Source organism: Nomascus leucogenys, chromosome 22a, assembly GCF_006542625.1.
Source record: "Nomascus leucogenys isolate Asia chromosome 22a, Asia_NLE_v1, whole genome shotgun sequence".
NCBI lineage: Eukaryota > Metazoa > Chordata > Mammalia > Primates > Hylobatidae > Nomascus > Nomascus leucogenys.
Window position 1 is genome coordinate 103,156,083 of NC_044402.1, and position 26,070 is coordinate 103,182,152.

Genomic DNA, 26,070 nt, shown 5'->3' on the forward strand with positions numbered 1-26,070 from the left:
TAAAATTCACCATCTATTCATGTTAGAAATGCTCAGGAAACTAGGACTAGAGGTCAACCTTCTAATTAAAGGACTGCTTTATTATAGGTAGGTATATATAATATAAGCCTGCAGTTAACATCACATTTTTTTCCTCATAAGATCAGGAACAACTAAGGATGTCAACTCTCACAATTCCTACTCTGATCCTAAAATTCATATGAAACTGCAAAGACTAAAATAGCCAAAACAATATTGAAAAGGAATAATTAAAATTGGAGAACTTACCTTTGAACAGAGGTACAGATCAATGGAAAGGAATAGAACATTGAGAAATAATTCACACATCTTGATAAAGGTTCCTAAGGTAATTCAGTAGGAGAAAGAATACTATTTTCCACAAACTGTTCTAGAACAACTGGATATCCATATAGGGGAGGGGGATAATCCCTTTCCTTAAACTATACACAAAAGTGAACTCCAAATGGGTGAAAGACCTACATATGAAGGGTAAAATGGAAAGACTTCTAGAAGAAAACGTAGGAGCAAATCATCTTGACCTTGGAATAGGCAAAGGTCTTTTAGGACACAAAAAGCATGAACTATTAGCAGAAGTAGTCGATAAATTGTAGTCTATTAAAATTAAAAAATGCTATTTGGAAGGCACCATTAAAAATTGAGAAGACAAGCCAAAAAGAAGACAAGGCAAAACTGTTCATATGCATATATTTGACAAAGAACTTGCATCCAGAATACGTAAATCCAATTTAATAAGAAGACAAACCAGTTAAAAAATGGAGAATGGATTTGATCAGACATGTCACTGAAGAAAATGTGTAAGTGGCCAAAAAGCACTTTAGCTCAACCTCATTTGGTACTGTGGAAATGCTAATTAAAGCCACAGTGAACCATTGCTCATCTACTAGAATGAATGAAATGAAAAAGTATGACAATACCTGATGTTGATGAGGATAGTGGAACAACTGGAGCTGTAATGCATTGTTGGTGGGAGTGTAAACTGGGTACAACCAGTTTGGAAAACATTTTGGCAGTTCCTTTTAAAGGGAGACTTACACTTGTCCTAAGATCCAGCATTTCCACTGTTTACCCAAGAAAAATGAAAACACTTATCCATAAAAAGATTTCTTCAAGAATTTTCATATATGACTTATTCCTAATTGTCAAACACTGGAAGCAATCTGACGCTCATCAGTAGGCTATTAGAGGCCGAGCGGGGTGGCTCATGCCTGTGATCCCAGCACTTTGAGAAGCTGAGGCGGATCACTTGAGGTCAGGAGTTTGAGACCATTCTAGCTAACATGGTGAAACCCGCCTCTACTAAAAATACAAAAATTAGCCGGGTTTGGTGGCGTATGCCTGTAATCCCAGCTGCTCGGGAAGCTGAGGCAAGAGAATCTCCTGAACCTGGGAGGGGGAGGTTGCAGTGAGCTGAGATTGCATCACTGCACTCCAGCCTGGGCAACAGAATGAGATTCAGTCTCAAAAAAAAAAGGTATTAGATAACCAAATTGTAGTATTTTGTATCAGTCTGGGTTCTCCAGAGAAACAGAACCAATAGGATACATATATTTTATTGATACAATAACATACACACAGATTTATTTTAAGGCATTGTCTCATGCACTAATGGAGTCTGAGAAGTCCCGTTATCTGCAGTAGGCAAGCTGGAGACCCAGGAGAGCTACTATAGTTCTAGACTAAGTCCAAAGACCTGAGAACCAGAAGGAGTTGACATAATTACCACCACCTATATTCATACAGTGGAGTACTCCTCAGCAATAAAAAGAAATGAACTGTTACATGTAACAACAAGCATGGATCTCACAGACACTATGCCGAGTAAATGAAGTCAGACACAAAAAAGTATTATGTGATGACATTTGTATGACACCTTTTAAAAAAGCAAAACTAACCTTTAATAATAGGAAGTAGGTCAGAGTTTACCTGGATTCAAGAGTGGAGAGATTGACTTCAAAGGAGCATGAAAAATTGTTTAGGGCTTATGGCAGTGTTCTGAATCTTGATGGTAGTAGTGATTTAATGGCTTATTTGGCTTTCAAAACTCCAAAGATGGGTGCAGATTTATTTATTTATTTAGAGATAGGATGTTGCCCTGTCACCAAGGCCGGAGTGCAGTGACTCAATCATAGCTCACTCTGACCTTGACCTGCTGGGCTCAAGCCATATTCCTGCTTCAGCCTCTCTTGTAGCTGGGACTACAGGCACGTGCCACCACATCTGGCTTATTTTTAAATTTTTTGTAGAGATGGGGGTCTTACTGTGTTGCCCAGATTTGTCTCAAACTCCTAGCCACAAGTGATCCTCCCTCTTCAGCCTCTCATAGCATTGGGATTACAGGCGTGAGTCACTGCACCCAGCCTGGTACATTGTATTTTATGTAAATGATACCTCATGTTTAACAAAAGAATAATTACTAATTGGATTTTTAAGTTTCTAAAATAGTCCTTATCTTTTGATACTATGCCTATGGGAAATCATTTTGGTTAAATCAATCATTTTCTTACTAGGATAAATTATTAATTAGGTACTGCTGGGCCTGTATCAATATTTGGTTATGGTATCTGTTAATGTTTGAAAACTTGGTGGAGAAATTAACTGAAAAAGAAACACGGAAATAACTGAAGAAGATGCAAAATTAGAAATAAATTGTGGAAATTCATTTTTTCCTAAATTTTCCCTTAGATTATAAATAAATTCTCATGTAAGTTTATCATTTTAAAAACATAATTTTAAATATCTTTAATATTCTATGTATTTTCTATCAGTTTTCCTGTTCTTCAATTTTTGGACATATCTTTGTGTTTGAAGCTTTTTTGGCATTTGATTATTCTTCTGTATGCATACCTAGATGTAGAATCACTGAATCAAGGAATATGAATTTCAAAAAATATAGATAGTAAATTCACATGGCAAATTCCAAGGGTACAATTGGGAATACAGTGAAATGTCTTCCTTGCGCCTTTGTTGATAAGTTTCCCTTCTTGGAGGCAGCCAGTGTCCTCAGAATTTTGCGTTTCCTTTGTGTGTGTGTGTAGCAAGAAGTTTAGATAGTGGATGAAAGACAAATTTTACAAGAATTAAATTATATTATACATACTTTTTTTAAAATTTTTTAAAAATTTTTTTATTATTATACTTTAGGTTTTAGGGTACATGTGCACAATGTGCAGGTTTGTTACATATGTATCCATGTGCCACGTTGGTGTGCTGCACCCATTAACTCGTCATTTAGCATTAGGTATATCTCCTAATGCTGTCCCTCCCCCCTCCCCCTACCCCACAACAGTCCGTGGAATGTGATGTTCCCCTTCCTGTGTCCATGAGTTTTCATTGTTCAATTCCCACCTATGAGTGAGAACATGCGGTGTTTGGTTTTTTGTCCTTGCGATAGTTTACTGAGAATGATGGTTTCCAGTTTCATCCATGTCCCTACAAAGGACATGAACTCATCATTTTTTATGGCTGCATAGTATTCCATGGTGTATATGTGCCACATTTTCTTAATCCAGTCTATCATTGTTGGACATTTGGGATCTAATTAAAGAGCTTCTGCACAGCAAAAAAAAACTACCATCTGAGTGAACAGGCAACCTACAGAATGGGAGAAAATTTTCTCAACCTACTCATCTGACAAAGGGCTAATATCCAGAATCTACAATGAACTCAAACAAATTTACAAGAAAAAAACAACCCCATCAAAAAGTGGGCGAAGGACATGAACAGACATTTCTCAAAAGAAGACATCTATGCAGCCAAAAAACACATGAAAAAATGCTCATCATCGCTGGCCATCAGAGAAATGCAAATCAAAATCACAGTGAGATACCATCTCACACCAGTTAGAATGGCCATCATTAAAAAGTCAGGAAACAACAGGTGCTGGAGAGGATGTGGAGAAATAGGAACACTTTTACACTGTTGGTGGGACTGTAAACTAGTTCAACCATTGTGGAAGTCAGTGTGGCGATTCCTCAGGGATCTAGAACTAGAAATACCATTTGACCCAGCCATCCCATTACTGGGTATATACCCAAAGGACTCTAAATCATGCTGCTATAAAGACACATGCACACGTATGTTTATTGCGGCACTATTCACAATATACGTACTTTTTAAAATAAAATCAACTACAGTTATTTTTACTTGAATTTCATAAAAGAAAAGGAAACTATAATGAAACTGATAGAAGCTCTTTGAATTTAAATCTTTACCAAAAGAAAAGATCTCTAAGATTAAGAAAAGAAAGGTTTGGAGTAATATTTTTGAAATATTGTTCATATATAAAAGAAATATAAATTGCCAGTAAAAGTATGACTATTTTAGAACTCAGTTATTGAAATACAAATGAAATATTTTTATCTTTTTTAGACTGGTGAAAATTGATAAAATACACAAGAATGGGTACCCTCGTGATGTTATAGGTTTTTGCAAAATTTTTTCAGTAGAAGGCAGTTTGTCAGTACTTCCAATTTTAATCTATCCGTTATCTTGAATATAGTAATTTGACATCTAGAAACTTTTCATGAACGGATCTTGAAACAAGTCTAAAAGGGTACCTATCTGCCGTGAGTGTCCATTAATAGAAGATTAAGTTATAGTGAATCTACCAAATAGGATAATGTACAAGTATTAAAAATAGTGATGTGTAATAGATTTTAATTTATTGTCATGGAAATAGGTTCTTGACATACCCTTTTTATTTCTCTCAACAATAAGTAATTGAATGTATAATGGGACCTCGTTTATATAAAATCGTATGTATGTCCAAGGGTAGACAGATTTCTGTAAATAAATACTCATTAAAGTGGTTTTCTGCCTGGGCAGAGTGGCCCACACCTGTAATCCCAGCACTTTGGGAGCTTGAGGTGGGTGGGTCGCTTGAGCTCAGGAGTTGGAGACCAGCCTGGGCAACATGGCAAAACCCCATCTCTACCTAATATACAAAAAATTAGCCAGGTGTAGTGGCGTACACCTGAAGTCCCAGCTACTTGGGAGGCTGAAGTGAGAGGATCACTTGAGCCTGGGAGGCTTGAGGTTGCAGTGAGCCGAGATCATGCTACTGCACTCCAGCCTGGGTGACAGAGCAACACCTTGTCTAAAAAAACAAAAGCAGTTAGCTCTGGATGGTGGACTATTAGAATTTTTAACACTCTTAGGTTTCTTTATGCTGAATATTTATCATTTGTATACTTGAAAAATTTTCTGTCCTTTCTGAACAACTAAACATGTCTAATTTATTTGCTTGCTGTTTCTGTGGATAATGGGAGATACAGCCTTTAAGACAATACCTGAGGCCAGGCGCAGTGACTCATGCCTGTAATCCCAGCACTTTGAGAGCCTGAGGCCAGTGGACTGCTTGAGCTCAGGAGTTTGAGACCAACTTGGGCAAAATGGTGAAACCCCATCCCTAGAAAAAATACAAAAGTTAGCTGGGCGTAGTGGTGCGTGCCTGTGGTCTCAGCTACTGTGGAGGCTAAGGTGGGAGGATCTCTTGAGCCCAAGATAGCAAGGCTGCTGTGAGCCCTGATCCCACTGCTGCTGTGAGCCCTGATCCTGCCACTGCAGTTCGGCCTGGGTGACAGAGTGAGACCCTGTCTCCAAGAAAAAAAAAAGTACCCAATCAAGTTCTAAAAATATTTATATCTAACACTAGTATATCAAGGTCTGTAGAACCTTTGTAATGGAATACCTAAGGGTCATGGTTTGGGATGCTCCACTAGTGCAATTGAAGTTACCCAGGAACCAGTTGAGCAGGTACTCACAGTGGGGAACTCTGAACTCCAGAGCCCAAGGCATTGACTGAAATTTTCAGTGCTACACCCTGCTACATGTAGTTAATCTCTCTAGAGACATAATTTTTAAAGAACAAGTCAAGTTCGAGCCATAGTTTTTATTTACTTTGAATTAACCAAAAAGCATGTGAATTTATTGCATACACTTGTCCTTGTTGATAAATAATAGTAACATTAGAACTCATTCTTTTCTTTGCATCTCAAGTCTTCTTCATTTAGGAAATTAACAAAGAAAATTAATTTTTTCGTTGGCCATTTACAACATATTGCCTGTATCAGGGTTTGCCTCAATCATTGGATGGGGGGTGGGAAATAAAATTCCTGCCGTGCAGAATCATGCTCTGTACCGGAACACAGGAACAGTCAGGAACCTTTCCAGTGAACTATGGGTTCCGGTGGAAAATCTTGAGGAAGATTTTCCAGAGGAAGTTACATCTGAACTGAATTTTGAAAGGTTAAGCATGAATTAGCCACACCAAAGAAAGGGATATAAGGGTAGAGACAAACACCTAGAGGCATGTAAGGGCACAGTACATACTGGGAACTGCAAGTCCATGGTCTTAGTGTAGGGATCAAGGCAGTGCAGGCAAAAAAGTGAGGCTTCAGAGGCCAGATCATGAAGAGTCGTGTTAGCTGTCAGTCTTTCTGTGGATTTCCTTATAAATACAGCCTTTGTTCACTTAGTCTGGGAACTTTTGAGTCATCTTTGCCTCTTCAAGTTTTCCTCCTATAACCTCCTTAATAATTAGGCACCAAATCCTGTCAGTTTTGGAAACTTGGATTGAAATGGAAAAATGACAAGGTAGATGTAGACTGTGTTCTTTATTACAGGCTGTGACTTATTCTTTTTAATTTCTAGGGCTTAGCACTGGCTCACAGGCCCTTACTGTCTGAACGAATGGATTAAAGGAAGGGAGTTCCAAAGATAAAATGTTCAGTATTTTTACACGTATAACTCATCTGTTCTCCAGTTCATTATTGAAATAACAATAATCAGGCTGGGCATGGTGGCTCACGTCTGTAATCCCAGCACTTCGGGAGGCCAAGGTGGGTGGATCACCTGAGGTCAGGAGTTGGAGATCAGCCTGGCCAACATGGAGAAACCCTGTCTCTACTAAAAGTATAAAAATGAGCCAGGTGTTTTGGTGATGCATGCCTGTAATCCCAGCTACTTGGGAGGCCGAGGCGGGAGAATTGCTTGAACTTGGGAGGTGGAGGTTGTGGTGAGCTGAGATCATGGCACTGCACTCCAGCCTGGGTGATGGAGTGAGATTCTTTCCCCCAAAAAAAGAAATAATAATAATCCAGTAATTTTAATAATCTTTGGCAGACTGGTTGAAAAGTTAACCCTTAGATTTTTAATTAAAAAAATAAAATTAAATCAGATCCATTAGTAAGTTCTGTTGAATTAATGTACCGGTAGGCAACTGAAGCAACAATGGTCATAGTTAGGGAAGAAAAGTGCCAGACAGCTTTTAGCCATTTGATATAATGCATATGTACCAGTTTACATTGTGTGTGTGCCTCCCCACCCTGCCAGCTGAGACTAGTTTTCTTGTGACTATCCCAAAAGAGATTTTTTTTTTAGTTAGAGGAAAAATTGTGAACATGTATATTTATTGCGTTTCACTTGTCACAGTTAATAATGTGGGTACATATTTTCCTGAAAATGAGTATATACTGCATTTGTTTTCTGAAAATGTGCTACAAAAGGAAAACTGAACATGGAAAGATAGGTAGCATTTATAACAATTACGTATTAGTGAAATAACTGTGCCATAGTGAAATAACTGAGAAAGCAAATTATGTGTCTCAGACATATTTGTGAAGCAGCTTTTATGATTATCAGCAACACAGTTGCTGTAACTATTGTATTGGTGGAATTGAATCTTATGTGGGTCACATAACCAGCACCTGAACTTTTGTACTTGTAGCTATGCAAGACCCTTACCAAGATAATAATGTAATATGGAGAGGTGTCAAGAGGTGTTTTCATACATGTATTTGCCATCTTATAGAAGTGGAATAACACTGTAATATAATATTATGAATATATCTTAAAAATATTTTTAAAGCCCCTATGAAAGTTAAGCATAAATGAGCTAAGCTCATCCCCTTCCCCTGCCAAAAGATAAAATATATGAGGGTGTTGTAGCACAGAAACCAAGACATAAAGACATGCAGTAGAAACCAGGGGTCAGCAAACTTCTGTAATGTACCACATAGTAAAATTTTAGACTTTACAGGTCAAGAGGTAAAATCAAAGATACTATGTAGGCACTACTATAATAAGAGAACATACAATTTTTCACAAATTTTTAAAGGACAACATTTCAAAATATAATAATTGAATGCGTTTTTTGTAATACAGCTCTAATGAGAAGAGGGAATTCTTTTTAAAGGGATAACATTTCACTTAATTCTAGTTAAAAGTTAGCATTCCATATCATCAAATCAATTGCAAATGTTCATCTGCTGATGCTGATCTATATGAAATTTTACGTATCATCTTCGAATTTGACTTTTCACCCAGACAAGAGATACACATGGCATAACTTTGTCATTATGATTTGTAGTGCTGAGCAGCAGTGTGAAGCAATGAGAGGGCCATATGAGGTCTTTGCTATGTGTACTTAATTCTGCCTTTTTTTTTTTTTAGCACAAAAGCAGCCATAGACAACTTATAAATGAATGATCATATTTGTGTTCCAATAAAACTTTACTTATGGACATTAAAGTTCGAATATGATTTAATTTTTGTGGATTACAAAATATTTTAATTTTTCCCTCAACCATTAAAAAATGTACAAGCCAGTTTTAGATTGCTAGCCATACAAAAAACTGGTGCAAGACAGATTTGGCATGTAGGCTGTAGTTTTCCCAACCCCAGATATAAACCATAAAAATTCCCAAAATCTGATATAGGTACTTTTGTATTTTTAAGCATTTTATGATTTCAGAAAATTAGTAACTTGTTTTAAAAGTGTTTCTATTGTTTTAATACCTTTTCTCAGACAGTATACTCCATATAAAAATTCAAACATTATAGAAATGCCTAAATTAGTAATTAAAACACTAATTCTGTCCCCCAGAAGGTTAGGTGCATACTTTTTCCAGATTTAAAAAATAAATGTACTAACACTGGCCGAGTGTGGTGCCTCATGCCTGTAATCCCAGCACTTTGGAAGGCCGAGGTGGGCGAGTCACTTGAGATCAGGAGTTCGAGACCAGCCTGGCCAACATGGTGAAACCCCATCTCTACTAAAAATACAAAAGTTAGCTGGCACCTGTGGTCCCAGCTACTTGGAAGGCTGAGGCAGGAGAATCACCTGAACCTGGGAGGTGGAGGTTGCAGTGAGCCTAGATCGCCACACTGCACTCCAGCCTGGGTGACAGAGCGAGACTCTGTGTCAAAAACAACAAAACAAACACTTTTATGCACATCTAATTACTTTTTAAAACAAAGTATGAGAGATCATGCCTTTTGTAAACGTGTGAGGACTTGCCTTTTTTCACTGACTTTATCATGAATGACTCTTCAGACCAGGACGTGTGTATCTATGTGCTTATTCTTTGAATGACCTATCATATTACATTATATGACTCTGCCATAATGTATCCAATCATCTTCTCATTTTGGACATTTTGTTGTTTCTAGTTTTCTACAATTCATTGTTATGTGCTCTTTTCGTAAATAAACTTTAAAATTGATCATTAATTTTGAAATAGTTTTTTTAATGCCACTTTGATTTGGGGGCTTAATCTTAAAGGAATGTGCACGTTGAATATACTTTTAATGTGGTCCATTTATTTAGGAGAACACATTTTCCTTTTTTACTGGCAACTATTGGGTAAGGGTAGTTAGAATTATTCTCACAGAAAATTATACATAGATTTATTTTCCAATTATTAAATCATGTATGAGGTGTTGGTTGGTACTTAAAGTTTATTTTGATGTATCAAAGCTTGGCCTGCATTATTGAAGATGTTATTGCAAAACCCACTTTTTTTTTTTTTTTTTTGAGACAGAGACTCACTGTCGCCAGACTGGAGCGCAGTGGTGCGATCTTGGCTCACTGCAATCTCCGCCTCTCAGGTTCAAGCGATTCTCCTGCCTCAGCCTCCTGGGTAGCTGGGATTACAGGCGCACGCCACCACGCCTGGCTAATTTTTGTATTTTTAGTAGACACGGGGTTTTGCCATGTTGGCCAGGGTGGTCTTGAACTCCTGACCTCAGGTGATCCTCCCACCTCAGCCTCCCATAGTGCTGGGATTACAGGCTTGAGCCACCACGCCTGGCCAAAACCCACTTTTTTATATGTGTCTTTCCTCACATTACTTATTAATGTTTCCTCACATTAATAAGTAATATTACATTAATAAGTAATATGCTTTATTGCCACTATATTATTTTACTATTTTAATTTACATTGGATGTCTTATAATTATTATATTGGCAAATACCCACTTTGTTTGCTCAGAAATGAAACCTACCCCTGTTACAAAGCTGGTGGTTGGTTCTTGGCAGTTGATTTGGTTTATGCATCCCCTAGGATACTCTCAAAGGCAAGGGATCAATTAGCAAGGTTAATTTGTCTTAATCTTTTGGGCTGGTACTAAGTTATTGTGAAGCAGATGTGTTATTACTCCATCCTCTGTGAAGATTGAGGAATAGGATCATCACTAAGAACCAGTATTACTTTTAGATGTCATTATCAAATAACATTGTCACTAATTTTTTAGTGACAATATTTAGTGAAAGATTGTCACTGATTTATTTGTATTTTCCCATGATAATTACCTTCCTGTCTTATTTTCATTATGTCCTCCCATTTCCCTGAAATGTATCACACAAGGGTTTAATTTATAAACAAGAAGGAGATCCAATAAGAATTTGTTGGATATGAGAGATACATTGATTCTATAGAAAATTCCTGGGCCCAATCCCTAGAGATTTAGATTTGCTAGGCCTAGGGTGGGTCAACTGTTTTCACTCAGTATAGTTCTCTGGAGAGTCATGCAAGTTATTGTATATATCAGTAGCTTGTTCCTTTTTGTTTCTGTTTACATACAGTAATCCTTATCTTTTTTTTTTATGGTTTCAGTTACTTGTAGTCAACCTTGGTCTGAAAAGATTAATTGGAAAATTTCAAGAAATAAACAATTTATATGTTATAAATTTGCACCATTCTGAGTAGGGTGACGAAATGTCTTGCTGTCTCGCATCCCCCACCAGGAACATGAATCATTCCTTTGTCCAACCTATGCACGTTGTCCATGCTCCCTACCTGCTAGTCACTTTGGAGCCCACCCAGTCATTGGATTGACTGTCATGGTTTTGCAGTGCTGATGTTCGAGGAATTTTTGTTTTACTTAATGGCCTCAAAGCCCAAGAGCAGTGATGCTGGCTTGTTGCTATACTTGTTCTATTTTGTTATTAGTTATTGTTGTTAATCTCATGCTGTGCCTAACTTGCAAGTTAAAGTTTATCATAGATACGTATATATAGAAAAAAATGGTGTATACAGAATTGAGTACAATCTGCCATTTCAGGCATCTTTACTGGGGGTCTTGGAAGTATCCCCTGTGGTTAAAAGGGATTACTGTAGTTAAGTTGGAGAACTTTCTGCATAGTTTAAAACTTAGTTTCTGCTTTGTTTCTTTCCTAATTTTATTAAAACAAGCATTTTTGTCTTAATTCTAGGTGAGAAAACACGACAGCCTTCTTCAAGCCCCTCCAGTATTATCCGACGCACTTCCTCCCTGGATACTCTTGCTGCACCATATCTTGCTGGACACTGGCCTCGGGATAGCCATGGGCAAGCTGCACCTTGCATGAGGGACAAAGCTACACAGGTAAGCTTATTATAGTTCTTATCCTGAAGTGTTTTTCTCTGAAGCTACTTCTTCTAATATTATTTGTTCTGCTTTGAGTAGAACAAACATTAGTGTACATTAGAATTAACTTGAGAAACTTACCAAAAAGAGCAGATTCCAAGCCTGACCTCCAGGTATTCTATAGTAGGTTTTGGTTGGGGCCTGGGAATGTTCATTTTAAATAGCTATGAAAGTAATTCTGATACATACAGATAATTTTATGGACATACTTTTTTTCCCACTTATTCTTTATAAGTTAGTTTACAACAGGGGTGTCCAATCTTTTGTCTTCCCTGGGCCACATTGGAAGACAAAGAATTGTATTGGGCCACACATAAAATACACTAACACTAATGAGCTTAAAAAAAATTGCAGAAAATTCATAATGTTTTAAGAAAGTTTACGAATTTGTGTTGGGCTGCATTCAAAACCATCCTGGTCCTCATGAGGCCCATGGGCCGCAGGTTTTGGACAAGCTTGGTTTACAATATCATAGTATATTTAATATATGGAATTTGGTCTTAAAAATTTGTAACAGCAAAGATTAGTGACCATCTAACCTTACGTTTTTGTGCCAAAAAAACCTTCATGTATTGGGAGATGGGGACTGTATTACTTTGCTGATCCTAAAAATGTAAATATTCTGACAAAGGGACTCTGGAAGCAAAGTTTTATACTTCTGGGTTTGTAAAATTGTTTAATATAAAGGGATCTCAAGAAATCATTCAGGGCCAGGTGGGGTGGCTCACGCCTATAGTGCCAGCACTTTGGGAGGCCGAGATGGGTGGATGGCTTTTGAACCCAGGAGTTCAGTACCAGCCTGGGCAACATGGCGAAACCTCATCTCTGCAAAAAATACAAAAATTAGCCAGGCATGCTGGTGCACACTTGTAGTACCAGCTACTTGGGAGGCTGAGGCAGGAGAATCACTTGAGCCTGGGAGGTCAATGCAGTGAGTGGTGATCATACCACAGCACACCAGCCTGGGCAATAGAGTGAGAACCTGTCAAAAAAAAGAAAAAGCAAAGAAGAAATCATTCACATCTACCCCTTAGTTTTACAGATGAAGAAGCTGAGGTCTAAGATCATACAGCCAGTTGAAGACTGTGTCTTAGTTTGGTGTAGTTTCTTACTTACCACAATTATAATTAGTTAAATATTTGTGTAGTTATTTATTTATGGTTTCTTACACTCACTAGACAGTAAGACCTATGAAGATAGGGATTGTGTCTGGCTTGTCTATTGCTGTATTTCCATGCCCAGGACTTAATACTAGATGCAGAATAAATTGCCCAAGGAATATTTGCAAAGGAATGAATGAGCAAAACAGTTATAGCTTTATTGCTAGTGAAGAATGAAAAACATTTAAAGATTTAAAAGATTGCTTATACTGATTGTTGAAAATCAGGTAAAGTACATCTTGATTTAGACTTCGGATTTACGTTACTCCTGGTCTCAACATTTTTTGAAGAATTTTTTTTCTTTCTTTTTTTTTTTTTTTTTTCCCTGAGATAGAATCTCACTGTGTCGCCCAGACTGGAGTGCAGTGGTGCAGTCTTGGCTCACTGCAACCTCTGCCTCCCGGGTTCAAGCGATTCTCATGCCTCAGCCTCCCGAGGAGCTGGACTACAGGCTGTACCACCATGTCTGACTAGTTTTTGTACTTTTAGTAGAGACGGGGTTTTACCGTGTTGGCCAGGCTGGTCTCAAGCTCCTGTGCTCAGGTGATCTGCCTACCTCGGCCTCCCAAAGTGCTGGGATTACAGGTGTGAGCCACCACACATGGCCCGAGATAATGTTTTTTATTTTTATTTTTATTTTTTGAGATGAAGTCTCTCTCTGTTTCCCAGGCTGGATGGAGTACAGGGGCACAGTCTTGGCTCACTGAAACCTCCACCTCCCGGGTTCCAGCAATTCTCTTGCCTCAGCCTCCTGAGTAGGTGAGATTACAGGCACACATCACTACACCCAGCTAATTTTTGTGTTTTTAGTAGAGACGGGGTTTTGCTATGTTGGCCATGCTGATCTCGAACTCCTGACCTCAAGTGATCTGCCAGCCTCCCAAAGTGCTGGGATTATAGGCGTGAGCCAAGGTGCCTGGCCCTGAGAGAATGTTTATTAAAGAACTGAGTAAACACACTTTTCTGTGGTGGTTTTGGATTTGTATATTGATTTCCAAAATTCCAGGTATTCTTAGTGGGCTCAGTTTATTTTCTGTTCTGATAATTTTGGAACGGAATCCTACTGTTAGGGCAGACAATTGGGATTTGGATTACCTTGGTGTTTATACTTTAGTGCCAACTACAGAAATGAAAACGTAGACTCTGTACTCATCAAAAGTAATGAATCTTTTCTGAAATTGACTTTTTTTTTCTTTTTTTGGAATGGAGTCTCACTGTGTTGCATAGGTTGGAGTGCAGTGGCCTGATCTCAGCTCACTGCAACCTCCGCTTCCCGGGTGCAAGCAATTCTCCTGTTTCAGCCTCCCAAGTAGCTGGGACTACAAGCACACGACACCACACCTGGCTAATTTTTGTATTTTTAGTAGAGATGGGGTTTCACCATATTGGTCAGGCCAGTCTCAAACTCCTGACCTCAGGTGATCCACCCGCCTTGGCCTCCCAAAGTGCTGTGATTACAGGCATAAGCCACCATGCCCAGCCTAAAATTGACTTTTTTAACCAAAGAGTTCTGTGAAACTCTGTAGTTATTCACAGTCTGTAACTTTGCTGAGCTTAGGGCATGTAGTTTGGAAAATGAATACGGTGTCCACTTGCTTTCTGCTTAATCCACATGTCACATTTAAATTTGTAGATGTTTATTTCCTTGAGCATTTCTGCAGCACACTTTATTTCCACTGCGGTTTTAGTTTCAGTGGGTTCAAACGTTTTGTCATATTAGTAAGAGTATGCTATCATACAAGCCATTGGGATCCGCTTGATCTGTGGATGCAGTTCAGTAAGTCTTTTCAGCAAATTGTTGTGACCTAACAATTGAATTAAAATATAAACCCTGTATTCCCTGCCTTTTTCTAAATATCCCCCAAATTGGGAATGTTAAGGGTACAAATAAAAAGAAAATTTAGATCTGGGTGTGGTGGCTCACACCTGTAATCCCAGCACTTTGGGAGGCTGAGGTGGACGGATCACCTGAGGTCAGGAGTTCAAGACCAGCCTGGCCAATATGGTGAAACCCTGTCTCTATTAAATATACAAAAATTAGCCAGGCGTGGTGGTGTGCACCTGTAGTCCCAGCTATTCGGGAAGCTGAGTTAGGAGAATTGCTTGAACCTGGGAGGTGGAGGTTGCCGTGCCACCTCCCGAGATCGTGCCACCGCACTCCAGCCTGGGTGACAGAGTGAGACCCCATCTCAAAAAGGAAAAAGAAAGAAAGAAAGAAAGAAAGAAAATTTATAATTATCATACTGTTAATCTTATTTGTAAAGCTTGTGTAGAATCTCCTAAAGGATAACTGGGTACTCCATCCTTTCAGCTACATGATGGGCTCTCATCTTTGGCAAGTGAATTTAGCACTAACACAATTAATCCAAAACTCTCAAATACCTTATTTGCAGATATTGGCTTTCCCCAAGTGTATGCTAGTTAAATCAACTTTTAAAAATTGTGGTAAAATATATATAACATAAGGTTTGCTGGTTTGACCATTTAAAAATACATGCCTATGTCATTTTATTGAACTTTATTGGGCTTCACAGATATTGTGTTTTTTTACAAATTGAAGGTTTGTGGCAACTCTGCATTGAGCAAGTCTGTCGGTGCCGTTTTCCAAAAGTGTGCTCACTTTGTGTCTCTGCCCCATTTTGGTAGTTCTTGCAATATTTCAACCATTTGCATTATTATTGTATCTATTATGGTGATCTGTGCTCAGTGATCTTTGATGTTACTGTTAATTGTTTTGAGGTGCCATGAACCATGCCCATATGAGACAGGGAACTTAATTGATGAATGTTGTGTGTATTCTGACTGCTGTTCCCCTGAGTCTCTCCCTCTCATTGGGCCTCTTTGTTTTCTCAGACACAACAGTATTGAAATTAGACAAATTAGTAACTTTACAATGGCCTCTAAGGGTCAAGTGAGGTGAAGAGTTACATGTCTCTCTATTTCAATCAAAAGCTAGACGTGATTAAGCTTAGAAAGCAAGGCAGATCAAAAGCTGAGATAGGCTAAAAGCTCGGCCTCTTGTACCAAACAGCTAGCCAAGTTGTGAATGCAAAGGAAAAGTTTTTGAAGGAAATTAAAAGTACTACTTGAATGAGCATTATGAATGATAGGAAAGTGAAACAGCTTTATTGGCAATATGGAAAAAGTTTCAGTGATCTAGATAGAAGATCAAACCAGCCACAACATTTCATTAAGCCAAAGCCTAATCTAGAGTAAGACCTTAATTCTCTTCAGTTCTTATGAAGGCTAAGATAGGTGAGGATGCTACAGAAGAAAAGTTTAAAGCTAACAGGTTGGTTCATGAGGTTTCAGGAAAGAAGCCATCTGCATAACATAAAAGTGAAAGGTGAAGCAGCAAGTACTGATATAGAAACTGTAGTAAGTTATCCAGAAGATCTAGCTAAGATTACTGTTGAAGATGGCTACACTAAACAAGAGTTTTTTTTTTTTTTTTTTTTTTTTTTGACATGGGGTCTTGCTCTGTCACCTAGGCTGGAGTGCAGTAATGCAGTCATAGCTCGGTACAACCTTTAACTCCTGGGCCCTGGGCTCAATCAGTCCTCCTGCCTCAGGTTCCCAAGTAGCTGGGACTGCAGGCACACACTGACATGCTTGCATTTTTTTTTTTAATGTTTTTGTAGAGACGGGATCTTGCTATGTTGACCAGGCTGGTCTTGGAACTCCTGGCCTCAAGCTGTCCTCTCACCTTGGCCTCCCAAAGTGCTGGGATCACAGGTGTGAACCACTGCGCCCAGCTAGATTTGTAATGACAAAATCGCCTTATCTTGTAAGAAGATGCCGTCTAGGACTTTCATAGCTAGAGAGAAGTCAATGCCTGACTTTAAGGGACAGGCCAACTCTCTTGTTAGGGGCAAATGCAGCTGTTGACTTTAAGTTGAAGCCAGTACTCATTTACCATTCTGAAAATCCTAAGGCCTTTAAGAATTATGCTAAATCTACTCTGCTTTTGCTTGATCCATGGAACGACAAAGCCTGGATGCCAGCACATCTTTTTATAGCATGATTTACTGAAAATTTTAAGCCCACCATTGAGACCTACTGTTCAGAACAAAAGATTACTTCCAGAATATTACTGCTCATTGGCAATGCAACTGGTCACCCAAGAGCTCTGATGCAGATACACACAGAGAGGAATGTTGCTTTCATGCCTGCTAACACAACATCCATTTTGCAGCCCATGGATCCAAGAAATAATTTTGACTTTCCAGTCTTATTATTAAGAAAATACATTTAATGAGGCCATAGCTGCCATAGTGATTCCTCTGATGGATCTGGGCAAAGTAAATGGAAAAGCTTTTGGAAAAGATTCACCATTCTAGATGCCATTAAGAACATTTGTGATTTGTAGGATTAGGTCAAATATCAACATTATCAGGAGTTTGGAAGAAGTTGATTCCAACCCTCATGGATGACTTTGAGGGTTTCAAGACTTCAGTGGAGAAGGTCATTGCAGATGTGGTGGAAATAGCAAGATAACTAGAATTAGAAGTAGAACCTGAAGATGTGATTGCTACAGTCTCATGATAAAACTTAAGCATGACAAATTGCTTCTTATGGATGAGCAAAGAAAGTGGTTTCTTGAGATAGAATCTACTCCTGGTGAAGATGTGGTGAATATTGTTGAAATGACAACAAAGGATTAAGAATATTACATAAACTAACTTAGTTGTTAAAGCAGTAGCAGATTTTGAGAGGGTTGTCACCAATTTTGACAGAAATTGTACTGTGGGCAATATGTGCTACAGAAAAATCATTTGTGAAAGGACCTGAGTCCGTTGATGCAGCAAACTTCATTGTTGTTTTATTTTAAGAAATTGCTGCCCAGGCGCGGTGGCTCACACCTGTAATCCCAGTACTTTGGGAGGCCAAGGTGGGTGGGTCATGAGGTCAGGAGTTCGAGACCAGCCGGACCAACATAGTGAAACCCCTTCTGTACTGAAAATACAAAATTTAGTGGGGCGTGGTGGCGTGCACCTGTAATCCCAGCTACTCAGGAGGCTGAGGCAGGAGAATCGCTTGAACCCGGGAGGCAGAGGTTGCTGTGAGCCGAGATCACGCCATTGCACTCCTGCCTGGGCAACAGAGTGAGACTCCGTCTCAAAAAAATGAAGAAAGAAATAAAATAAGTAAAAAAGAAAGAAATTGCTGTAGCCACCCTGGCCTTCAGCAGCCATCACCCTGATCAGTCAGCAGCCATTAACATCAAGTCAAGGCCCTCCACTGTCAAAAAGATTGTAACTCATTGAAGGCTCAGATGATCATGAGCATTTTTTTTTTTTTTTTTTTTGAGATGGAGTCTCACTCTGTCGCCCATGCTGGAGTGCAGTGGCACGGTCTCGGCTCACTGCAAGCTCCGCCTCCTGGGTTCATGCCATTCTCCTGCCTCAGCCTCCCAGGTAGCTGGGACTACAGGCGCCCGCCATCATGCCTGGCTAATTTTTTGTATTTTTAGTAGAGATGGGGTTTCACCGTGTTAGCCAGGATGGTCTCGATCTCCTGACCTCGTGATCCGACTGCCTCGGCCTCCCAAAGTGCTGGGATTACAGGCATGAGCCACCGCGCCTGGCAGCATTTTGTTAATCAATATTTTAAAATTAAGATATGTATGTTTGTTAAGACATAATGTTATTGCACACTTAATACACTATAGTATAGTGCAAACATAACTTCTATGTGCACTGGGAAACCAAAGAAATTCATGTGACTTGCTTTATTGTGTTACTCCCTTTATTGCAGTGGTCTGGAACTGAACTCCCAATATCTCTTGAGGTATAACTGCATATAATTTAGTGGCATTAATCACATTCACAATGTTGTGCAACCATTGCTAACTATTTCCAAAACTTTTTCATCACTCCAAAAAGAAACCCTGTAACTCCCCATCCTCCTTTTTTCCTCACTGTTAATACCACTGGCAGTTAATACTTAACTACTATCTCACTTGCTGTTTCCATGAATTTGCCCATTTCATGCAAGTGGAATCATACAGTTTGTTCTCCTGCATCTGACTCATTTCACTTAGCATAATGTTTTTGAGGTTCATTCATGTTGTATCATTTATTGAGCTTAATTCCATCCTTACTTCCTCCTACCTCCTTCTCTGTGTTGCCTAGGCTGGAGTATAGTGGGATGATCACAGATCATTACAGCCTTGACCTCCTGGGTTCAAGGGATGCCTCTCCTGCCCAGCCTCCTGATTAGCTAGGACTATAGGCTTGCACCACTATGCCCAGCTAGTTTTTTGAGTTTTTAGTAGAGAGGATCTTTCTATGTTACCCGGGCTGGTCTAGAAGTCCTGGCCCCAAGTGATCTCCACTGCGGCCTCCCAAAGTGCTGGGTAAGAGCCATCACACCTGGCCTTAATCTCTCTTAATGGGTGAATAATATTCCACTTACCAATATACCACATTTTATTTACCTATTAATCTGTGGATGGATATTTGGGGCGTTTCTACCTTTTGACTGTTGTGAACAATGCTGCAGTGTACATGCAAGCATCTGTGTGAATCCCTGCTTTCAGTTCTTTTCAATATATACCTGAGAGTGAAATTGCTGGGTCATATGATAATTCGATGTTTAGTTTTTAGAGGAACTGCCAAACTGTTTTTCACAGCAGCTGGATCATTTTCTATTCCCATGTATGAAGGTATATAATTCCAATTTCTCTATATGTTCACTAACACTTCTTTGAAAAATTATAGTCGTCCTAGCAGATGTGTTGTGGTATGTAATTGTTAGGATTTGTTTCCCCATATAACTAATGGTGCTGAGTATCTTTTCATGTGCTTACTGGCCATTTGCATATCTCCTTTAGAGTTCAGACACTTTCTTAACATCTCTGTGCCTCTGTTTCCTTTTTGTAAAATGGGAGAACTATAGTACCAATTTTTTGAGGTTATTTTGAAGATTAAATAAAGAAAACATATAAAACTCTCAGAACAGTATCTGGCACCTAGTAAGCATTCAATAAATGTTCTCTGTTAAATTAAAAATTAAAGTGATTACCTTTATTGTCGGATTTGAACAAGGATAGAATGTAGGTTTTATCCCCTAAGGAATTTGATCTATTGCTATTGCCTTCCTGGAGCATCCTGTTGAAAAGATTCAGGATAAAGATTGCTGAGACTGATAAGTGATTTCTGCCTTTAGCAAGGGACCTGGGGCACTTTTAGCAGTTATTTGCCGGTCTAGACAGTGCTGCAGCAAAGAGTATGTTGGAAATACTTTATTTTAGGTTGTAAGTGGGTGCTTTCAGAAAGCTGATGTAGACTTTTGGCAAATTTTATCATGTCACTACTCTAAGCCCTGGTTTCTTGATTTTTTTTCTTTTCTTTTTTTTTTTGAGACAGTCTCGCCCAGGCTAGAGTGCAGTGGCGCAATCTCGGCTCACTGCAGCCCCTGCCTCCCAGGTTCAAGCAATTCTCTTGCCTCAGCCTCCTGAGTAGTTGGGATTATAGGTGCCTACCACCATGCCCGGCTAATTAATATATATATATATATTTTTTTGTATTTTTAGTAGAGATGGGGCTTCACCATATTGGCCAGGCTGGTCTCGAACTCCTGACTTCAGGTAATTCGCCCACCTCAGCCTCCCAAAGTGCTGGTATTGCAGGTGTGAGCCAGCGCGCCTGCCCTGATTTTGAAATAATTATGTATTCCTCTCAGGCCTTTCCACCTCCTAGGGGAAGATTGGAAATGGGAGAAGGAAATTCTGGAAAATACAGAGAAAGAGAAATGCAGCATTTAAAAAGTTAAGAGGGCTGGGCACAGTGGCTCACGCCTGTAATCCCAGCACTTTGGGAGGCCGAGACAGGCGGATCACCTGAGGTCGGGAGTTCGAGACCAGCCTGACCAACATGGAGAAACCCCATCTCTACTAAAAATACTCTACTAAATAAAAATACTCTACATCTCTACTAAAAATTAGCCAGGTGTGGTGGTGCATGCCTGTAATCCCAGCTACTCGGGAGGCTGAGGCAGGAGAATCGTTTGTACCCGGGAGGTGGAGGTTGCAGTGAGCCGAGATTGCGCCATTGCACTCCAGTCTGGGCAACAACAGCAAAACTTTGTCTCAAAACAAAGAAAAAAAAACAAAAAAAATTAAGAACATGGAACAAGTTTCGAAAGATGTTAATCTCTCCTCCTGTCCCATACCCCACCTCATCATTTGCTTTGGTCATGGGAATGAGTGAATGATTAAGGTTTTACTGTACATGATTATTTATCATCATCATTACTTGACACAAAGGTATTCTCTTTTTTTCCTGTCTGTTTGGCAGCCATTCTTTATTCTGTGTATGTTCAAATAGCCTGAAAGCCTTTTAGCTTAGTGCTCCAGCATGTCAGTGGGCCTAATTGGCTATAGGACTGATTTGTCATTTCTGCTTTAGAGTTTGTACAGAGCTACAATGTCACCAACCTCTGCCCCCACACTGCCTCCATGTTCTTTTAAAGATTCTTGTCTGATCCTTTGTGGTTTGCCTTCCAAAAACGTTAGACTAATTTATATTTCCAGCATTAGCTACCTATGTGGCAAGTCTATTAATTTGGTTTAAACTACCTGATTTTCAGACTGCCTTTCGTATTTGCTGACTATACCAATTTAGGGAGAGAAACTGTAATGTGTATGTGTGCTTGCATTATTTGGGATTCCTTTGACTCAGAAGGTATTTTCTTTCCAACTTTCTTAACCTAGGCTTATTTACCTTATAGGTGATTCATCTGAGTATTTAACTTTTTGTGACCCAGGTGATTGATGTCTGGTTTTCTTTCCTATTTCTTTCTTATTTTTAACATTTTTTTAGAGACGAGATCTCACTGTGTTTCCCAGGCCAGAGTGTAGTGGCTATTCACAGGCATAATCACCATGCACTACAGCCTCAAACTCCTTGGCTCAAGGGATCCTCCTGCCTCAGCCTCCTGAGTAGTTGGGACTACAGTCGCATGCCCCCACACGTCTGTCTCTTTCCTGTTTCTTTGGTTTAGTTTCTTTATGGCATAAACCAGTCATCTTTTGCTTTTAAAAGTCTTACATTATTTTTTCTTGGGCCCTCTGTGTTTCTGAGGCTATTTTTTTTTAAACCCTCAAAGGTTGATTTTGATTAATATTTTATGAAAGTGTTTGTTTTTTCTAAAAGGACCTTGGCTTCTGAATATTTTATGAAAGTATTTTAGTTCTACAATTTATAGGTTGGCATTTGCTATTTATGGAAAAGTTCTGAGTTTTCCAATTGATGGAAAAGATCTGAATTCAGAAACTTTGTAAGATGTCCTGTGATTAAAACAATAAAAGTTGAATATTTGTTAAACTAGAGATAATTGTTGAATTACTGAAGATAGCTGTTTATAAATCTACAAACTTGTTTACAGGTTGTTTTCTTTGAATTGAAAGAATAGTCTGTAATTTAGAGTAAAAATATCACTATTTTACATGTTTGGTAGATCTAAGCAATACTAAAAAGTATATTTTAATGTTATGAAAATGAAGAAGTAAAATTACTTTTTGAGTAACATTAGCTGTTTTCAATAAAACCTTGGTCTACTGGTTGAAGTTAGAATGTAACAGGAGTAGAAAGTGTAACATTAGGAGTAAAGGAAATGTTAAAATCTTTTTTTGGGGGCCTAAATTCAGTGACTTCAGTGTAAGTTCTGTTGTTGCCTGTCAGTAGCTTTGCCTTCCTTGGGTAAGCCCGGGAGTCTGAGAATTTTAATTTCCAAATCTTTACTACTTGGAGTTGTGTTCCTGTCCTTTCTTATTTCACATGTTAGATCAAATTTTTCTAGGCCAGTGACACCATACATTGTTTTTTTGTTGTTGTTTTTATTTTTATTTTTTTAGGGTCTTGTTTGTCTGTCATCAGCTGGAGTGCAGTGCCATGGTCGTGGCTCACTGCAGCCTTGACCTATCATGATTAAGCAATCCTCCCTCCTCGGCCTCCCAAGTAGCTAAGACTACAGATTCATGCCACCACACCTGGCTAATTTTTAATTTTTTTTTGTAGAGATGGGGGGTCTTACTATGTTGCCCAGGCTGGTCTTGAACTCCTGGACTCAAGCCATCCTCCTGCCTTAGCCTCCCAAAGTGTTGGGATTACAGGTGTGGTCCACTGGACCTGGCCCATTAAATAGGCTGGGCACATCTAGCAGATGAAGGGTTATATTTTGGAATCCTTGAAAACAAATAGTTTTATGGCCAGGCATGGTGGCTTATGCCTGTAATCCCAGCACTTTGGGAGGCCACGGCGGGTAGATCACTTGAGCTCAGGAGTTCAAGACCAGCCTGGCCAACATGGTGAAACCCCATCTCTACCAAAAATACAAAAAATTAGCCAGGTGTGGTGGTGTGTGCGCTTGCAATCCCAGCTAATCAGGAGGCTGAGGCACAAGAATCGCTTGAACCTGGGAGAAGGAGGTCACAGTGAGCTGAGATAATGCCACTGCACTCCAGCCTGGGTGACAGAGTAAGACTCTGTCTCAAAAGTCAATCAGTCAATCCATCAATCAATCAATCAATCAATCAATAAAACAAATAGTTTCATGATTGTGTAACTTATTTATTTTTTTTTTGAGACAGAGTCTTGCTCTGTTGCCCAGGCTGGAGTGCAGTGGTGTGGTCTTGGCTCACTGCAGCCTCCGCCTCCCAAGTTCAAGCAATCTCCTGCCTCAGCCTCCCGAGTAGCTGAGATTACAGGAGCGCGCCCGCATGCCCAGCTCATTTTTTGTATTTTTGGTAAAGATGGGGATTCACCATGTTGGCCAGGCTGGTCTCGAACTCCTGACCTCAGGTGATCCACCTGCCTTGGCCTCCCAAAGTGCTGGGATTACAGGCATAAGCCATCACACCCAGTCTAATTTTTTATTTTATTGTCAGAAGAGATCTACTGTCAACAAAATTTTACGTGTACAATACAGTATAAATACCATAGGTATGATAATTATACAGCAGATCTCTAGAACTTACTCATTTTGCTTAACTGAAACTTTATGTCCATTGGTTAGTAACTCTCTCTCTCCATCCCCCCAGTTCTTGGCAATCACCATTCCATTTCTGATTCTATGATTTGACGACTTTAGATTTCTCATATAAGTTGGATCATGCAGTATTTGTCTTTTTGTAACTGACTTATTTCATTTAGTAGGATGTCCTCATAGTTCATATTATCGTATACTGCAGAATTTCTTTTTTTTTTAAGACTGAATGCTTGAATAATATTCCATTGTATGTATATACCGCAGTTTCTTTATCCATTCATCTGCCAATGGATATTTAGGTTGTTTCTACACCTTTGCTATTGTGAATAGTGCTGCAGTGAGCATGTGAGTGCAGATACCTCTTTGAAATACTGATTTCAGTTCTTTTGGAATTGCTAGAGCATGTGGGTTTTCCATTTTTAATTATTTGTTTTGTTTTTAGAGACTGGGTCTTGTTCTGTTGCACAGGCCGAAATACAGTGGCATGATGATAGCTCACTGCAGCCTCGAACTTCTGAGCTCAAGTGATCCTCCTGCCTCAGCCTCCCAAATAGCTGGACTCTAGGCAGGTGCCACCACACCTGAATAATTAAAAAAAAAAATTAGAGATGGAGTGTCACTTTGTTGCCCAGGCTGATCTTGAACTCTTGGCCTCAAGCGATCCTCCCACCTCAACCTCTCCTGAGTCACTGAGATTATTGGTGCGAGGCACTAGGCCCGGCCAATTTTTAATTTTTTGAGTGACCTTTATACTGTTTTCCATAGAAGCTCTACTGTTTAGTATTCCCAACAACAGTGTACAGGGGTTCCACTTTCACTACATCCTTACCAACCCTTGACTTTTTGATAATAGCCATCCTGACAGGTGCGAGATGATACTTCATTGTAGTTCTGATTTATCTTTCCCCGATTACTAATGTTGAACATTTTCTTATATACCTCTTGGTCATTTGTGCGTCTTCTTTGGAGAAATGTCTATTCAAGTCCTTAGCCCCCCCCTTTTTTTCCAAGTCCTTAGCCCTTTTTTTTTTTTCTTTTTTTTTTTTTTTTTTCCAGACAGGGTTTCGCTCTTGTTGCCCAGGCTGGAGTACAATGGAGCGATCTCAATTCACTGCAACCTCTGCCTCTCGGGTTCAAGTGATTCTCTGTCTCAGCCTCCCAAATAGCTGGGATTACAGGCGCCCGCCATCACACCCAGCTAATTTTTGTATTTTTAGTGGAGATGGAGTTTCATCATATTGATCAGCCTGGTCTTGAACTCCTGACCTAAGGTGATCTGCCCACCTCTGCCTTCCAAAGTACGGGGATTACAGGCGTGAGCCACCACGTCCGGCCAGCCCATTTTTTAATTATTAGTTTTATTGCCATTGAGTTGTATGTGTTTCTTATGTATTTGGGAGATTAGCCCCTTATCAGATATATGGTTTGCAAATATTTTCTCATTTTTTAGGTTGCTTTTTTACTCTGTTGTTTTCTGTGTTGTGCATAAGCTTTTTAGTTTTTGCTTTTTTTTGTCTGTGCTTTTGATGTCATAGCCATGAAATCATTGTCAAGACCAGTATCATGAAGCTTGTCCTCTATGTTTATTTCTAGGAGTTTTATAGTTCGTGTCTTATATTTAAATCTTGAATCAATTTTAAGTTGATTTTTGTATGGGGTAAGAGTCAGTTTCCCCAGCACCATTTGTTGAAGAGACTGTCCTTCCCCATTGGCACCCTCCTTGAAGATTGGTTGAGTGTTAATGTGTGGATTTATTTATGGGCTCCCTATACTGTCCCATTGATGTATGTCTTATCTTTATGCCAGTACTATATTATTTTTATTACTGTAACTTTGTAATATGTTTTGAAATTGAGAAGTATGATGCCTCTAGCTTTGTTCTTTCTCAAAATTTATTTGGCTATTTGTGGTCTTTTGTAATTTCACAATACACGAGTTTTAGAATTATTACCTATTTCCATAAAAATGCCACTGGGATTTTGATAGGGATTGCACTGAATTTGTAGATAACTTTGGGTAGTGTGGACGTTTTAACAGTATTAAAAGTCTTCCAGTCCATGAACATGAAATGCCTGTTTGTTGTCTTTAATTTCTTTAATCAATGTTTTTTAGTTTTCTGTATACAAGTCTTTCACTTCCTTATTTATGGTTATTCTTATGTTATTTTTGGTGCTGTTGTAAATGAGATTGCTTTCCTAATTTTCTTA

General features: G+C 39.1%; 1 protein-coding gene across 1 annotated transcript in view; it reads left to right on the plus strand.

The window, feature by feature from the left end:
- The window catches only part of FAM117B (family with sequence similarity 117 member B), a 136,851-nt gene that overhangs the window by 48,077 nt on the left and 62,704 nt on the right, over positions 1-26,070 (plus strand). Inside the window, exon 2 of the mRNA XM_030803459.1 lies at positions 11,518-11,669. Within this exon, the coding sequence (XP_030659319.1) occupies positions 11,518-11,669 (152 nt within the window). The remainder of the gene's footprint in view (positions 1-11,517; positions 11,670-26,070) is intronic.